This window comes from Phocoena phocoena, chromosome 11 (genome assembly GCF_963924675.1).
Source record: "Phocoena phocoena chromosome 11, mPhoPho1.1, whole genome shotgun sequence".
Lineage (NCBI taxonomy): Eukaryota > Metazoa > Chordata > Mammalia > Artiodactyla > Phocoenidae > Phocoena > Phocoena phocoena.
In genome coordinates, this window is record NC_089229.1 from 84,888,666 (window position 1) to 84,908,014 (window position 19,349).

Sequence of the window (19,349 nt, forward strand, 5' to 3'; positions counted from 1 at the left end):
GGGGTCATGGAAAACTCTCTAGCAGATGCCATGAGTTGATTCCTGAAAGATTACTAGGAATTAACAGGGCAATGGGGGTATTCACTGCAGACAGAAGGTATAACATGTACAATGGCTTGGAGGCGTGAGTGGGCATGACCCATTTGAGAAACAGCAGGTAATTGGGCTGGGCGGGGCAAAGGCAGAGAGTGCTGATGAGCAATAGCGAAAAAGAGAGGCTGCAGAGGTAGGCAGGGGTTATCCAGAATTGCCTGGACAAGTTGAGGGCAAGCCATTGAAGAGCTCCTCCTTGACGGGGGATTGACATGGTCAGGTTGGGGCTTGGGACAATGACTTGGGGAGCCTTGAGAAGGATGTGTTGGAGACTGAGAGATCAATTTGGATGTTGTTGCTATGATACAGAGGAAGATTGATGATGATCTGAAATAAAACTGTGGCATTGAGGATATGCATTAGTTAGGGTGGGCTAATTGCTATAAAAAACTACTGCAAATCTTCATGGCTTGATACAATAGAGTATCCTTTCTCACTCACATGTAATTTGAGGGCACCTGAGGAAGAGGAAGGGTTCTGCTCCATGCTGTCATTTATGAACCTAAACTTCTTCTATCCAGTGGTTCCACCATTCCCCTGGGGCCATAGAGTCCTTGACTGTGTCTGCTTTATTTTGTGTTACTGACAGAGGAAGGACTAGGGCAGGTAGATATTGAATATTGGGGAGAGAGATTTTAGGGTCCAGGCTGAAGTGTCATACAGCAGTTCTGTCCAGAACACATCACATGGCTCTGCCCAGCCACAAGGAATTCTGGTAAGTAGTCCTTTTGCATGCTCTGGAGGAAAACAAGATGGTTTTGGTGAGCACATGCCCACGTTCAACTGTTTTTGATCTGTAGAATGTCCGTTTCATGTGGCTCAACCTGTAAGTAATAGAGACAAGAAAGTACACTCAAAAGATGTTATAAAAACGAAACTTAGTGACCAGTTGGGTACAGAAGCTGTGAGAAGGGGAAGAATACATGTTTTAAGGCTGGGTTCAGTCACTGGTGAATGGTTGTACCATTTGTTCAGTTAAGGAATATGGTTGTTGCAAAAGATAACGGAGGGAAGATGCTGAGTTTGAGATGCTTCCTGCAGATCTCCACAGGACTTGCTGCCTCATTTTCTTTAGACCTCTGCTAAAATGTCACTCTAAATAAAATAGCAACACCTCACCCTCTCTTTCCTATCATCCTACTTTATTTTCTTCATGGAACTCCCCAAATCATGTTCCTTTTTGTTTACTGGGTATCTCTTCTCACTCAAATGAAGGCCCCTAGGGAGCAGACACTTTGTTTATGTTGTTCACTGCTCTATCCTATATTGCATAGAACAATGCCTGGCACATAACAGGTCCTCAATAAATAATTGTTGAGTGTGTAAATGAATCAAAGTGGAAATGACCAGCAGTCTATTGGTTGTAATAATAAATGCTAATATTTATTGAGTGTTGACAATGGGACAGATACGGTTCTAAATACTTTGCAAGTATTAATGCATGTAATAAAGCATCCCTATAAGCTAGATACAACTAATATCTCTGTTTTACAGATGAAGAAACTGAAGTACATACAGCTGAAGAAACTTAACCATGCTCACCATGTTAGTTAGAGAGGAGATTCAAATGTAGGTGTTAGGACTTCAGAGTTTACGCTCTTAACCATTATTCTATTCTGCCACATAATTTTGGAATGTTTGAGCACCAGGCTGGAGCCAGAGATCAGGAAATCATCAACATGAATTTAGATGTGAGTAGAGGTCAACCTATCCCTTGAGATTTTTTTTCAGACTGACCTGCAGCTCCTATCCTGTATCAGCCAGAGAGTTCAATGCTGTCCCCAATATTTTGGGAATTTCCATAAGCTTAAATTTACATGATCATTGTTTATTGCAATTACCTGTTTCCTTCAGTTTACTTGTCACCTCATCTCATCTCCTGTGACTGGTCTCTTTTTGCTCCACATCAGTGTAGACATGGATTAAAGCCTTCTTTCCTTAACTTTTCCAAAATACTGTTCCCAAAGGCATTATGCATATGTAGCAAAATGTATAGAAGGTTTGAGGTACGAGAGCGGAGACACTGAAAAACTATCAAGCAAAGAATATAAAGATGGAACAGCTGACATTTCTGTGCTTAAAAGTATTTGACCAGGAGCTTCCCTGGTGGCACAGTGGTTGAGAGTCCGCCTGCCCATGCAGGGGACGCAGGTTCGTGCCCCGGTCCGGGAGGATCCCACATGCTGCGGAGCGGCTGGGCCCATGAGCCATGGCTGCTGAGCCTGCCTGTCTGGAGCCTGTGCTCCACAACGGGAGAGGCCACAACAGTGAGAGGCCCGCGTACCGCAAAAAAAAAAAAAAAAGTATTTGACCACCATGTCACTGGGAAGGTCTCACTTGGTGTGTTACCGCTACTCTCTAGTATCCTGGGATGTTGTTACTCCTCATTTCTTTTCTTTCTCCCTTCATCTCACCCTTTGGCTCTCCCCGCCCCCAAATTCCCATTAATTACGTATGCAGGAGTGGTTAGTTATCACTTATTTCCCTTTCTACTCCCAGGACATACTCTTAGAATTTCACCTTCAACACCCAAAGCACCCTCTACACTTAAACAAAGGGAATTCTGTTTCCAAAAAGGACTCTGGCATTAGTTGTTAAAATAGTGTTTTCCACCCATTACCAGTTTGGGTCCTAGTTTGGGAAATGAAAGTGAATGAAATCTCCCAGAGAGTATGGGTGACTTGAGATAAGAAGAAATCAGCTATGCATGGAAAGAAAGAGATCAGGAAGCAGCTAGAGAAAGATGTACTTTTGAGAAAATTTTTGTTTGTTGTTAGTTTGTTTTAAGTGAGGGAGACTTGGCCAAGAGCTCACATGGGGGAAATGGGCCAGTGGAAGGGAATGGATGAAGATAAAGGTGTTAAAGAGGGTAACATGGACCAGATCTTTGAGAAGGTGAGAAGGAGTGTATCCCAGATCACAGGTGAATGAATTCATACGGGGCGGGAGGCGTACATCTTCCCCTTAAGGAAAAGCTACACAATGTGATTTAAAGAGCGTTGAATCACCAGTCAGATTGAGCTGAGTTGGAATCTGGAGTCTACTATATGCATTCCAGCTATGAAGCTTCACTAAAAGACTTAGCTGCTCTGTTCCTCAATTTCCTCCACAGCAGAAAAGAGATAATGCCCTCTTCATAGAGTTACTACAAGGCGTAAATAAGATAACACATGTTAAGCAAGAACATTATAATAGAATTTGTTGATTATTTCTGTAATTTGATTATAGGTCTTCCAATTTCTTATCTGAGACTATCACTAATTTCATAAACAAGAGACCAAATCTACTACATTTGTTTTTTCATCTGCTTCAAAGGGATTTTGTGGTTTCATGGTCTCATTGTCATTTGGAATTTTGATTAAGTTTTGAGGGTTGACTTGTTGTCAGCGGGCCAGACCTGGTCTGCATGACTGTTTAACTTAGCCATTCTTTTTCTTTTTCTCTTTAATTTGAAATCCTTTAGATGGGACACATACATTCCATTTCTAGATCCATTCCCTCTTGTCCTGTCCTTGGCCCCTGCATATATTTTCCTAATCAGCTTAGCCCCTGGACACACTTGAGTTTTCAACCCATGATCTAAATTGATGTCTACTAAAATAGCTGATGCCACTGAAAACAGGTGTGTTACTGAATCTCCAGGTAGCATTTTCTATCTTAGTTTCACTAGATCTCTTCTCAGCATCTATCACTGTTGACAAACTTATGAAACTCTTTTCTCTTCTGTTATTGAACACTCTCCTGGTGTCCCCTCACCTCACTGCCCATATACCTTTTGCTAGAATTCTACCCCCTTTGCCCACCATTTAAATGCTATAATTTGTCAGTGTTTTATATGTTGGCCCATTGCTCTTCTGGGTGATCTTATGTCCAGAGCTCAGAAGGTCCAAAATTGGGTAATAATCTTTCCCCTCAGACCACTTTCTCTTGTGTTGTATATCGTGATGAGAGGAGCCACCAGAACTGAAAACACCCTCACACCTAGGAGGGACACAGATCTAACACCTGGTGCAGCATTCATACTAAATCAGCATGGACACTGCCCCTAGACCTCACCACTGCTTTCTAGTGACGTTAAGCCCTGGTCCTCCCAGTCACCAAAGTCAGTCTCTCTTTCCTCTCCTATAGCCCCTGGGGGGACACCCTTATCATCTCCCTCACAGAGGAAAAATGCTCTCCATTTTTCCTTATGAGTAAAATCTCAACCTTGATTGGCAGTAGGTCAATCTTTTTTTTTTTTTTTTTTTTTTTTTTTTTGCGGTACACGGGCCTCTCACTGTTGTGGCCTCTCCCATTGCGGAGCACAGGCTCCGGACGCGCAGGCTCAGCGGCCATGGCTCACGTGCCCAACCGTTCCACGGCATGTGGGATCTTCCCGGACCGGGGCACGAACCCGTGTCCCCTGCATCGGCAGGTGGACTGTCAACCACTGTGCCACCAGGGAAGCCCAGTAGGTCAACCTTTTATATTGCCCTGTGCACCAAGCTAGCCTCATCACTAGCTACTCCCAAGGTGCTAAAGCTCTACCATATTAAATTATTTGCATTTTTCAGAAGTCCTCCTCTCTCCCCTCTGTGCCTTTGCCCACGCTGCTCTCTCAGGCAAGAATGCTTTCTCCTCAGTTCCATGTACATAGCCAACTTCTGCTCAGTCTTCAAAATTCAGTTCAGATATATCCGTCTCTGAAAGGCCTGTCCTAAATTTCTCTCCTCTTAGCCACATCCCCAGTTTAGGTTTGGAAGCTTCACCTTGCAAATATTTTTTAAAGTTTGCATTCTTAGGGCATGTTTTAATATGTACTATGTATGAAGGGAATAGCTTGGCATGAAGTGTTGTTTGCAAATCTGGTAAAATATTTTCTTGTGGAAGAGGCACCCCTGTAGGATGAGAAGGTCCAGAGGAGGAAAGTATAGTAAATCAACACAAAAATCAATGTTCGTTGACGGAGGAAAAGGAAGCAACAGCTGGGTAAACAAACAGCTGTGCAAAGAGACAGAAAAATGACAGCAACCATGAACATGGCAGATAGTCCAAAATATTAAAAAAGCAAGTAAATAACAGGAGGAAATGAGTCAACCTACTGGAAAATTGCTGAAACATTTGAACAGGAAGTAACTAATAAGAAAAGTGTTCAAATAAAAGTTACAGAGAAGAAAATTAGAACAAATATTCTGTGTACAAGAAGTGAACTTTTAAAATGAAATATGCTTAAAAGATAAATTAACTTGAAAACTTGTGACTCTTTTTGTAAATGTGGTTTATATGGTACAGACAACATTATAATAATATTAAAAACTTAAAAAGAATAAAATTACACCCTAGGCCTAATTTATTGGTGTGTTGAAAAAAGTAAACTAAAAACTCACAATTGTCTTACTTTACATTTATATGAATATTAAGCTGCCTGACCTTTCAAAAGGAAATATCTAATAACACAAGTAACACATAAATATATTCAGCTTCTAAAGAACAGAAGCATTCCAGATAAGGCTGGACCCTCTTTTACTGCCCTATACCCACTGCTCTCCCCAGAGGTAACCATTGTTTTGAGTTTATTGTGTATCCTTCCAACATTTTCCCATACATCTATATACATATGTGAAAATATATATCTTTATCCTGTATGATAATCCACTATACAAATTGCTGTAGTAATTCTGCATCTTCATCATTTTCATGTAACATTTTGTCTTGGAAATATTTCTGCTTCCTTACAAACGGAGTCATGTTATTAAAGAATTGCCTTGTATTCATAGAATGGACATACCACTGTTTTGCCATTCCCTGAGTGATGGACACTTAGGTTGTTTCTGATTTTCTGCATACTTCAGCAAACATTCATGAATATTAACTTGGTTCCATGTGCCAGACACCCTTCTTAGTGCTCTAGATTTAGGGGTAGACAAAATAAAGTCCTCTTTATATACATTCAAGAGGATACAAACAATAAAGATATATATATATATCTTTGTTTACTATATATATGTAGCAAAATGTCACGTAGTGATAGGTATAATGGACAAATGCAACAAATGTGAGAGAGATGGGGGTGGTCAGGAAAGATTTATTTGATGTGCTTTCATTTGAGCCAAGACTTAAAAGAGAAGTGAGGGAGGTTCTATAAATATCAGAAGCACCCTCAGAGAAACGGAAGTGCTGGGTCAGTAGGTGTGCATGTTGAAGATGCCAAATCACCTTCCAAACTGTAACAATTCATACTTCCATTTGAAGCATAAAGTACCCCTTTTTCATACTCTTTCTAATACTTGTTATTATCATGTTCCTTAACTTTTACCGATTGGATATGTAGAAAACTGTTATTTCACTGTAGTTTTAATTGTTATAGTTTTTAAAAATTGATATAAATGTATAATTTGAATGCTAGTGAGGTTGTGCCTATGTTAATATGTATGTTGGCCCTTTGAATTTCCTCATCTCAGACTCAACAGCTCATTGTGCATTTGTCTATTGTGTTATTTGTATATTATTGATTTTTATTGTTTGTATCCTGGATATTAATCCTTTGGGGGTTTTTTGCTTTTTTTAAACATCTTTATTGGAGTATAATTGCTTTACAGTGGTGTATTCGTTTCCGCTTTATAACAAAATGAATCAGCTATACATATACATATATCCGCATATCTCCTCCCTCTTGCATCTCCCTCCCACCCTCCCTATCCCACCCCTCTAGGTGGTCACAAAGCACCAAGCTGATCTCCCTGTGCTATGCAGCTGCTTCCCACTAGCTATCTATTTTACACTTGGTAGTGTATATATGTCAGTGCCACTCTCTCACTTCGTCCCAGCTTACCCTTCCCCCTCCCCGTGTTCTCAAGTCCATTCTCCACGTCTGCGTCTTTATTCTTGTCCTGCCTCTACGTTCTTCAGAACAACTTTTTATTTTTTCTTAGATTCCATAAATATGTGTTAGCATGCGGTTAATCCTTTGTTATGCATGTTGTAAACATTTTCTCTCAATCTGTTGCTTGTCTTATTAATTACATAACCTTTATCTTATAGAAATATTTAATTTTGAAGCAGTCATGTTTACCCATCTTTTCCTTTATGGATTTTGCTTTTAGTGCCTTATTTAACAAGGCCGTTTGTATCCCAAGGTCTTAAAAGTATTTTCTTATATTTTCTTCTAATTTTAGAATATATTTTTATTCCATCTGGAACTTAATTTTCTGAACACTATGAGGGAGGAATTTATCTTAGTTTCTATTATTTGGCTTGCCAGTTGTCCCAGTACAATTTATGGAAGTCAGTTTTTATGAATTGGTTTGAAATGTCACTTTCATCATATAGGAAATCCCTAAATATGCCTAGTTACATTTTTAGACTCTTTACAGATTGTCTGCTCTTTCATGGATTCTGTTGTGTTTTTATTACTATAGTTTTATAATCAGTTTTGATATTTGGTAAGTTAAGTCCTTCCTGTATTCTTCTTTTATCTAAAATTGCCTTGAGTATGTATACTTGATTTACCTTTTATGTGAATTTTAGATTCATCATATAAAATTTTATTTTAAAATAATATTGGAATTTTGGTTGAGATTGCATTGAACCTATAAATTTATTTGGGGAGACATCTTTCAGTATTCATTATTGTCTCCATAAAAATGTTATATATTTATTTTTAGGTTTCTTTCAAGGTGTTTGGGGACATGTTGCTATTACAAATAAAACCTTTGATACTATGTTTTTTTTTAATATGTGCTTGCTCTTGTGTAGGGAAACTATGGATTTTTTAAGACTTTATTTTTTCAGAGCGGTTTTAGGTTTGCGGCAAAATTGAGAGGAAAGTACAAAGATTTCCCATATGTCCCCAACCCCACACGTGCCTAGCCTCCCCCATTATCAACATCTCCCACTAGAGGTACTTTTGTTACCATTGATGAACCTACATTAACACATTATAATCACCCGAAGTCCATAGTTTGCATTGCAGTTCAGTCTTGATATTGTACATTCTATGGGTTTGGACAAATGTATAGTGACATGTATCCATCATTACAGTATCATACAGAATATTTTCACTGCCCTAAAAATCCTCTATGCTCTACCTATTCATCCCTCTCTCCCCCTCCAACCCCTGGCAACCACTGATCTTTATGTTATACTATATCTGTAGCTTTGCCTTTTCCAGAATGTCATATAGTTGCAATCACACAGTGTGTAGCCTTTTCAGATTGGCTTCTTTCACTTAATAATCTGCCTTTAAGGTTTCTCCCTGTCTTTTAATGACTTCAGAGCTCATTTCATTTTAGTGTTGATCATATTCTGTTGGATTGAAATAATACAGTTTCTTTATCCATTCACCTACGGAAGGACATCTTGGTTGCTCCCAAGTTTTGACAATTATGAATAAAGCTGCTATAAGTACATGTGTACAAGTTTGTATGTGGACATAAGTTTTCAACATCTTTGAGTTGAAGGAGCACGATTGCTGGATGGTGTGGTAAGTGTGTGCTTAATTTTGTAAGAAACCACCAAACTGTCTTCCAAAGTGGCTGTACCATTTTGTATTCCCAACAGCAGTGAATGAGAATCCCTGTTACTTCACGTCCTCACAAGTATTTGGTGGTGTCAGTGTTCTGGATTTTGGCCATCCTCATAGACGGGTAGTGGTATCTCATTGTTGCTTTCATTTGACTATCCCTGATAATGTATGATGTGGAACATCTTTTCATATGCTTATTTGCCATCTGGTGAGATGTCAGAGTCTTTGGCCCATTTTGTAATTGAGTTGTTTGTTTTCTTATTGTTGAGTTTTAGCAGTTCTTTGTATATATTAGATAACAGCTCTTTATCAGCTGCATATTTCGCATATATTTTCTCCCAGGCTGTGGCTTGTCTTCTCATTCTCCTGACATTGTCTTTCACAGAGCAGAAGTTCTTAATTTTAATGAAGTCCAGCTTATCAATTATTTCTTTCATGGATTGTGCCTTCGGTGTTTTATCTAAAAAGTTATCGCCATACTCAAGGTCAGCTAGATTTTCTCTTGAATTGTCTTCTAGGAGTTTTATAGTTTTGCATTTTACATTTAAGTTTATGTTCCATTTTGAGCTAATTTTTGTGAAGAGTGTGAAGTCTGTGTCTAGATTCATTTTTTGGCATGTGGATGTCCACTTGCTCCCGCACCATTTGTTTAAACGACTGTCTTTGTTCCACTGTATTGCCTTTGCTCCTTTGTCAAAGATCACTTTGCTCCTTTGTCAAAGACCCACTGTATTTATGTGGTTCTATTTCTGGGCTCCCCATTCTGTTACATTGATCTATTTATTCTTTTACCAATTCCATACTGTCTTGATTTCTGTACCTTTATAGTAAGTGTTGAAGTTGGGTAGTGTCAGTCCCCCAACTTCATTCTTCTCCTTCAATATTGTATTGGCTACTCTCAGTCTTTTGCCTCTCCATATAAATTTTAGAATCAATTTGTTGATATCCACAAAAGAACTTGCTGGGATTTTGATTGGGGTTGCACTGAATCTATAAATCAAGTTGGGAAGAACTGACATCTTGAGAATATTGAGTCTTCTTATTTGTAAACATGTGATGTCTCTCCATTTATTTAGTTCCTCGATTTTTATTTAGTTCATTAGAGTCTTGTAGTTTTCCTCACACAGATCTTGTACATATTTTGTTAGATTTATGCCTAAGTATTTCATTTTGGGGGTTGCTAGTATAAATTGTATTGTGTTTTTTATTTCAAATTCCACTTGTTATTACCGATATATACGAAAGCAATTGACTTTTGTATATTAACCCTGTATCTTGCAGCCTTATTAGTTTTTTCAATTCTTTCAGATTTTCTACATGTCATCTGAAAAAACAGTTTTATTTATTCCTTCTCAATCTGTATACCTTTCACTTCCTTTTCATATCTAATTATATTAACAATGACTTCCAGTATAATGTTGAAAGTAGTGGTGAGATCCTTGACTTGGAGACATCCTTGGCTTGTTCCCAACGTTAGTGGGAGGGCTTCAAGTTTCTCACCATAAAGTATTACGTTAGGTGTAGGTTTTTTATAGATATTTTTTAATCAAGCTGAGGAAGTTCTCTCCTAGTTTAACTATGGATTTTTAGAAGTTGATCTAGACTTTATTGGTTTTAATAAATAATTTTTCAGTTGGTTCTCTTATATATTCTAGACAGGTAATTATATCATCTGTAAATATTGACTTCCCCTTGTAAACATACTTGAAATATGTTTTCCAGTGCAGTATGTATATTTTTATGTGGTTGATGATCTGGACTTTATGATAATAATTGTTTTAATATATTTATGTATATATATCATACTATATATTTTCTTGTGTGACATAACGTGGTCATTTTAGAAACTTTCTATTCATGTTTAAAAATAATAGACGTTTTAAAATTAAAGTCTTAATTATGATTGTGGGTTTGTGAATACCTATCTATCTGAATTTTAAGCAGTTTTGCTGAATATATATATATATATATATTTTTTTTTTTTTGCAGTACGCGGGCCTCTCACTATTGTGGCCTCTCCCGTTGCGGAGCACAGGCTCCGGACGCGCGGGCTCAGCGGCCATGGCTCACGGGCCCAGCCGCTCCGCGGCATGTGGGATCTTCCCAGAACGGGGCACGAATCCGTGTCCCCTGCATCGGCAGGCAGACTCTCAACCACTGTGCCACTAGGGAAGCCCGCTAAATATATTTTGAAACTATCTTGTTAGGTGCATAAAGTTTCTGGACTGTTACACTTTTGGGTGGTGTTGTTCATTGGATCAATATACATTAGTTTATATTTTTAATTTATTTTATTGAAGTATAGTTGATTGACAATGTTTTGTTAATTTTTGCTGTACAGCAAAGTGATTCAGTTATACACATATATATATTCTTTATTTTCTATTTTTATGATTTAAAAATTTTAATATCTATTTTACCAAAATATTATGTGTATAATACATAGTTTTCAAGATCAAATAATATGACTGCTTTCAAATAGAAAGCAGCAATCTCCTGTCATACACTCCCGCAAGAAGTGTTTCAAGGCCTTCAACTTCTCTAGCTGATATTTCTCTTGTTACGTTTTAAAGCAGCATGCTTAATTGCAATTAAAATTTTTTCCATTTATCTATAGATATTTTATGAAAAAATTAAGATTTTTCTCTCTTGAAGTGCTCCTCACAGCACCACTCCCCCATACACACTTACACTTTCTTGTTCTCTCAGTACAGATATATCACAATCAAATCAATAGTCAGTGCTTATCTTAGTGTCTATCTAAGTATTGTTCACATCTGAGACAAAAAGTCTATTACAAGTATTTAATATCTGGTTCAACTTTTAATTTTTCCCCAGAGTAAATAAAGGCTTTCCATGCAACAGTCACTAATTCATCTCCAGACTCCCATTAGAGCTGCAAATCTTCTTTCATTACTGCCTACATACTAGTCTGTCAGAGTCACTTTTTTGTTGTTGAGACATGCTTTTATTTATTTATTCATTTATTTTTTTGTTAGCATGCAGTATTTGTTTTTCTCTTTCTGACTTCACTCTGTATGACAGACTCTAGGTCCATCCACCTCACTACAAATAACTCAATTTCGTTTCTTTTTTGCCCTCTTTATTTTTGATTTTTTTAACACCTTTATTGGAGGATAATTGCTTTACAATGGTGTGTTAGTTTCTGCTTTATAGCAAAGTGAATCAGCTATACGTATACACACATCCCTATATCCCCTCCCTCTTGCGTCTCTCTCCCACCCTCCCTATCCCACCCTTCTAGGTGGTCGCAAAGCACCAATCTCCCTGTGCTATGTGGCTGCTTCCCACTAGCTATCTATTTTACCTTTGGTAGTGTATACATGTCCATGCCACTCTCTCACTTCATCCCAGCTTACCCTTCCCACTCCCCATGTCCTCAAGTCCATTCTCTACATCTGCGTCTTTATTCCTGTCCTGCCCGTAGGTTCTTCAGAACCTTTTTTTTTTAGATTCCTTATATATGTGTTAACATACAGTATACGTTTTTCTCTTTCTGACTTACTTCACTCTGTATGACAGACTCTAGGTCCATCCACCTCACTGCAAATAACTCAGTTTCTTTCTATGGCTGAGTAATATTCCACTGTATACATGTGCCACATCTTCTTTATCCATTCATCTGTTGATGGACACTTAGGTTGCTTCCATGTCCTGGCTATTGTAAATAGAGCTGCAATGAACATTGTGGTACATGACTCTTTTTCAGTTATGGTTTTCTCAGGGTATATGACCAGTAGTGAGATTGCTGGGTCATTTGGTAGTTCTATTTTTAGTTTTTTAAGGAACCTCCATACTGTTCTCCATAGTGGCTGTATCAATTTACATTCCCACCAACAGTGCAAGAGGGTTCCCTTTTCTCCACACCCTCTCCAGCATTTATTGTTTGTAGATTTTTTGATGATGGCCATTCTGACTGGTGTGAGGTGATACCTCATTGTAGTTTTGACTTGCATTTCTCTAATGATTAGTGATGTTGAGCATCCTTTCATGTGTTTGTTGGCAATCTGTATATCTTCTTTGGAGAAATGTCTGTTTAGGTCTTCTGCCCATTTTGGGATTGGGTTGTTTGTTTTTTTGATATTGAGCTGCATGAGCTGCTTGTAAATTTTGGAGATTAATCCTTTGTCAGTTGCAAATATTTTCTCCCATTCTGAGGGTTGTCTTTTCGTCTTGCTTATGGTTTCCTTTGCTGTGCAAAAGGTTTTAAGTTTCATTAGATCCCATTAGTTTATTTTTGTTTTTATTTCCATTTCTCTAGGAGGTGGGTCAAAAAGGATCTTGCTGTGATTTATGTCAAAGAGTGTTCTTCCTCGGTTTTTCTCTAAGAGTTTTATAGTGTCTGGCCTTACATTTAGGTCTTTACTACATTTTCAGTTTATTTTTGTGTATGGTGTTAGGGAGTGTTCTAACTTCATTCTTTTACATGAGGCTGTCCCAGTTTTCCCAGCACCACTTATTGAAGAGGCTGTCTTTTCTCCATTGTATGTTCTTGCCTCCTTTATCAAAGTAAGGCGACCATATGTGTGTGGGTTTATCTCTGAGCTTTCTATCCTGTTCCATTGATCTATATTTCTCTTTTTGTGCCAGTACCATACTGTCTTGATGACTGTAGCTTTGTAGTATAGTCTGAAGTCCAGGAGCCTGATTCCTCCAGCTCTGTTTTTCTTTCTCAAAATTGCTTTGGCTATTTGGGGTCTTTTGTGTTTCCATACAAATTGTGAAATTTTTTGTTCTAGTTCTGTGAAAAATATCATTGGTAGTTTGATAGGGATTGCATTGAATCTGTAGATTGCTTTGGGTAGTAGAGTCATTTTCACAATATTGATTCTTCCAATCCAAGAACATGGTATATCTCTCCATCTATTTGTATCATCATTAATTTTTTTTATTAGTGTCTTATAGATTTCTGCATACAGGTCTTTTGTCTCCTTAGGTAGGTTTATTCCTAGGTATTTTATTCTTTTTGTTGCATTGGTAAATGGGAGTGTTTTCTTAATTTCTGATTCAGATTTTTCATCATTAGTGTGTAGGAATGCAAGAGATTTCTGTGCAATTTTGTATCCTGCTACTTTACCAAATTCATTGATTAGCTCTAGTAGTTTTCTGGTAGCATCTTTAGGATTCTCTATGTATAAACATCCTTTTAGAAACTATCTTTTTCTCTCATAGAATCTGATTGATGGCTTTCTCAGCCTGCTGTGTGAACTGTCTTCCTGGAGATTTCCTTTACCAGAATCCATCTGTTGTTATATGTTCTAATTACTAACAGCTCTTTCTTATTACCTAAATTTTTTTTCATTTTATAGCATCTAAGTCTTAGTTCATGGGTGCAAATATTAATTAATATTTAATATTTCTAAACAAACAAATTATAGACTTTTAAGAGTTTTCTTCTGCCTCTTTAATGATCTTGTTTTTTTCTGAGTTCTTTCGTTCTTCCATTCTGTTCTCTGACTTTCATGTTGGAGGCTTTCCTTCAATGTCTTCTGATCTTGACTATCTGTTCTTGTTTGGAGACTGGAAGCTCTGTGCAGGGACTGGGCCTGTTGACAGGTGGGCTTCACTCTCAGTTGAACAGAAGGTGGCAAGGTGGCTTTCTCTTGGGTGACTCCCAAGTGTCATAATCTACAGGTCTCTCTCTTGGCCCTCCATTGGCCTGACTGCCAACACTGTATGAATTGAAAAGAATCCCCAGTTCCCTGTGGGCTGGGCCAGGTATCATCTGGGCACACAGCCACTGTTCCTCCCTAGAGGCTGACACTACCTCTCCACTACACACAGTGATAATTGGCCAGTGCAGGATTTTAGGGTTCGACCCACCTGCATGTTCCTGCTGCCCTATAATCTGAACAATAACCTTGTTGATTGTTCCAAGACACCCACCTTCTCCAGTATCTCCTGCCTTAAGGAATAGGGCACAACTACCTTTTAGAGTAATGCTTGGCAACTTAGTTTATGTTCTGCTTTCCTTCTATAAGCTTTCTGTTTTCAGAAGTATTCCAGATGTGGGGATTGACTGAAGGTTTGCCTTTTCTTTTTTTTAGGATAAAGGTAGATTTTTTAAAAAAACATCTTTTCTCTTATTTCTAGAGATTTGCTCTAGGAGGGGAGTGCTGGGCCCTTACCTTCCCTGATTCTATTCAGTTTGCACCTTGACTGGCAACCTGAAGCTGAACATTTTAATCTTTTATTAATCACAATTCCCTTTTATTGTCTGTATTTTTGTCCATTTTCATGTCAATATACCAATATATTTAGACTATAATGTTGTCAGTATTAACATTCTGTTTGTCATGTTGGCTGAAAATATTTTCTGGAGTCATCTCCTTTCTTTATTTCAGTTATGTTCTTTTTTGTCGTAATGAAATTTCACATCTTAACATAATCAATTTTGTCAATATTTTCCTTTGTAGAAGATATTTTGTAAATGATAAGTTCACAATTGTTTTTGTTAGTTTTTCTTGTTTTCTTTATCTAGACTTTAAATATTTATCTTACGTATCTTGAAATTCTAAAAAAATTTCTTGTCAAGTATGAATCTGTCCCCCCTCAAATTTTCAAATTGTTAACTAGTTATCTTGACTAGTTATTTTTATTAACTAATTTAAAATTTTTCATCATTGTTTCTATTATCACATATTAAATTCATTTGTAAAATGTGCTATATTTCTGTACTTTGTGTTATATTTTTCTATTATGTGCCCATATTCTTTATATATTAATCACTTCTATTTTTAATACTTTATTGACTGGTCAGTTTCATTTTTCTTCTTTTTCAATTATTATTTAATAGTTTTCCATTCATACAGTATACAACAATTCTGAGCTATTCTGAAGAATGAGGTAGATAAAAATAATAAAACATAATATATAAGCTGGTTTTTTAACCATGCCAATAAAATTAGGAGTACAGTAGATCCAAGATGTGTGTTCCTTTTCAAAGTTAAAACTCAAGGAAGGAAAACTACCTTCTTCAAGAACAATCAGTCAGCTTTAAGACAGGGAACATAAAATGAATTGCCTTGATTTTATTGGAGCTGTCTGTAATTCTCATTAGTATGTAGTCCACTACAAAAATAAGGAGAAGTTCCTTCAGCCAGAAGAGCCCTGTGGAATAGAAACCATTCTGCACAGCAGTAAGGAGGGAATGGAAGCAAGAAAGGGAACAAGCGGAAGTGTAGTAACTGTTCTAGGATGTTGATGGTGAAATGAGAGAACTAGAGGGTAGCTCTGGGAACACTCTAGGCATATGTTGAATTTTCTTTTATTAAGTTAGAGCCATGTTTAGAAGAGAGAAGGGAATAATTCAGTAGAGATGGAGAGGTTGATTGTTTTAAAGAGGGGAGACCCACTAGGGAGTGTGAAACAGCCTGTTTCACAGAGGAGAAGACTCAGAGAGGAAGAAGGAGCAAGGACAAAGTTAGAAGATGTAAAGAAAGAGATGCTGAGGGAAAGGTGCAGAGAGTTAGATAGCTTACATTGATGGTGTCGATCTTCTAAATATGTATAGCCTCTGGACACATGCATCAGAATCAGCAGGGAATGCTGGGTAAAAATTCAACTCCCTGTATCTCTCTCATCGGAATCTAGGAATCTGTGATACAGCTTATTCTAACTAAAGTTTGAGAACCATAGTTCAGATGAAGTAGGAAGTTATCTGCAGCGTGTATCTACACGATTGGGAAAGTGTTAGTGAGCAGCAAATGTGGGCAGGCAATGGAGAGAATAAAAGAATTATTAAGCAGAGCCTATTGAAGTTGGGAAGCAGGAGTTTGTGTTGGAGAGGCTAGTCCAGCTCCAGAGTATGGATCAGTGTCTTCCATGCCTTCTTTTAGGGTAAAGTTATTGCACCTAAAAACCCTGTTGTCACTTCTCTGTCAGAGCCCAGGGAAAATTGCTAAGGCAGACTGCTGAATCGAGGACATGAAGAAAACTTGAGGAATTTCCCTTCCTTTGGGCTTAAGAAGAACATCTTTCTTGGCAGGCAGAGTTCATAACATTGAATGCGACATAAAATCCTGTGGACTTGTGTATTCAGAATTTCAGTTTCACATATTTCTGATGAGCCCTGCCAACCTGTCAGGCCAGACTTCCCTCTTCTGGTAGCGGCTCAATTCCATTCTCAAATGCTGCTTCTTCACCTGCACATAACCCAAGACAGGTGACTTCCGTTTGTGAAAGAACAAGAAGTTACAAGGCACTCACTGTCTTTTTGTCCTTTTTCACTTGAGCTACATCAGCAACCTCTTAACTGGTCTCCAGACCACCAGCCTCTTCCTTCCCCAGATCACCAGAGTCACTTTTTTTGACACAGATTGACAACTAAACAAATGATGAAATGTTTGTAATCCAGGTAGTAAGGGCTCTAAGTACTCACTTCTGTGAAGGTTCTCAGTCATCACAGAGTGCAGGCCAAACAAATGAGAGACACAAGGGTTTTTGCAACATACCTCATCTCCCATCACTGCCTCCAAAATCCCTGTCTCGCTTGTTCCAGGGACACAGAATACTCATCATTGTTTCAGGACACTGCACCCTTGCCTATGACCAAGGTGTCCTTTATAGTTTAGTGGTTGTTCTTCCTGCTCTTCCCCTAAGGAGATGTATTTAAATGTCATCCCCTCTCTGTAGCTTTCTTGGAACCCACTCTGTCTCCCAAGGCAGAATTATTTTTTCATCTGTATTCCACAGTAATTTATACAAATATCAACGGTTGTACTTAGAACATTATATTGTGCTCACTTATATTTTTGTTTCACAATTGGACTGGAATTTCCTGAGATCAAAAATTGGGTCGTTAAAATTTTACTTCCCCAATGCCTGATGCATAGGATGTGTACCATTAATTTTAGCTGAATACATTTGAATCAGAGATCCTCTTTCTACGTAATCCAAACTGAAAGAACATAGGAAAGAGGAGTTCTTTGGAGCAAGCAATATGGGCAACTCTTAGTAGCATTTTATAATAGAGACAAGTCTTTCTTTTTCCATGTAATATTATAATATAGCATTCACTGATTAAGCTGAATACTTATAGAATTTCAATGGTAAGAAGTATCTTAGAAGTGATTCCTTTGATTTGCAGATGAGAAAACCAGTCCTGTGCTTACGTCTACCACACAAGTAGCTTTTATCAAAAGCCTATCCAACAACCAACAATCTTTGTGAATTCATGAGTATTAAATCATTTTTACATTCCAGGAAAGTAAATTCTAAAAGAGAACAAAAATGTACAATGCATTTTAGTTCAGAGGGCATCTCATTAAAGAATCTTAACTGGAGTTTAAGATGTTGCGGTGGGGAAAAGTCAGGCTACTTGATGAGAGAGAACTGGTAAGTTCAAGGTGGATTTTAAATACAAGAGAAGTGTTTTTCTTGTTTTTTGCTGAGATGATATGAGCTATCAGGGCCATCAGAAGAACGGTAGAGTGGGTATTGATGAGTTTCTTTTCTCCAGGTTTAATTGAGCTTCTTCTTTTTGATAGGTTTCAGAACCTGCTATGGTCCAGAAAGACGTTTGTGGACCACATGAAAGTTTATAACCACAGTTACATCTACATGCCTGCCTTTTCTATGAAGACGGGAACAGAGCCATCCCTCCGGGTTTATTACACACTGTCAGATGTTGGTGCCAATCAAACAGTGCTCTTTGCCAACCCCAACTTTCTGCGTAGCATTGGGAAGTTCTGGAAAAGTAGGGGAATTCATGCCAAGCGCCTGTCCACAGGACTCTTTCTGGTGAGCGCGGCCCTGGGCCTCTGTGAAGAGGTGGCCATCTATGGCTTCTGGCCCTTCTCTGTGAATATGCATGAACAACCCATCAGCCACCACTACTATGATAATGTCCTGCCCTTTTCTGGCTTCCATGCCATGCCAGAGGAATTTCTCCAACTCTGGTATCTTCATAAAATTGGTGCACTGAGAATGCAGTTAGACCCATGTGAGGACACCTCACTCCCACCCACTTCCTAGGGACTGTGGAAAAAGAAAGGACTGAGCCAGGGTATTTTTGTTAGGTTTTCTACGTGACTCCAATAGGGAATGGTCAGGTCGTTTCATGGATTTGCGTGGGCCACTTGGGAAAAACGACAACAAAAACTCAAGGGGAACTCTACTTTTACTGTTGGCTGGAAGGACAAAAAAAGAAGTGAAATGTCCTATGAAATCTTTTATAGCACATGGTGGATATGCAACTAGTAACATGCTGATGAAATGATGTTGGTAAAGCACATTTTCATGCTTCAAGTAGAGATGATACAGTTCACAAATAAGACAAGACTCTAATTGTTGAAGCTGAGGAATTAATCAAGGTATAGTAAATGAAATGCCAGGGTAAAAGTGTTAGTGATTATCAACATGAACTGGCTTAATTTAAAAAAACCTATCTTATTAAGACTAACATTAGAGCTATAGGTTTTTAAAAAATTGTTATTTATTTTTGCCTTATTTAAGGGCAGTGAGTAGGTGATGGGGTAGATTTTAAAAATCCCTTACTGGATAATATGGATCCAAAATGCTAGAGCTGATTATTGTGATTTGTTGAACCAAGTCTATGTTAACTAGAGTTCCCTTCCCTTCCATTTAAAAAATGTTAAGTAAGAATGACCTCTTCCCCTTTTGTCAGGTCTACTTAGACAATGTGAAGCATTGTTGAATTTAGTCTGGGTTGATTCATTGTCAGGATGAAGAGCCACTTTCCCTCCTCAGAATTTAGGGCATAAACTCAATT

At 38.0% G+C, this 19,349-nt stretch overlaps 1 protein-coding gene across 1 annotated transcript in view; it reads left to right on the forward strand.

Moving 5' to 3' along the window:
- ST8SIA1 (ST8 alpha-N-acetyl-neuraminide alpha-2,8-sialyltransferase 1) overlaps positions 1 to 18,992 on the forward strand; it is a 146,775-nt gene extending 127,783 nt beyond the window's left edge. Inside the window, exon 5 of the mRNA XM_065887602.1 lies at positions 18,106 to 18,992. Coding sequence (XP_065743674.1) covers positions 18,106 to 18,592 — 487 coding nt within the window. The 3' untranslated portion in view covers positions 18,593 to 18,992. The remainder of the gene's footprint in view (positions 1 to 18,105) is intronic.
- The last annotated feature ends 357 nt before the right edge of the window (positions 18,993 to 19,349 follow it).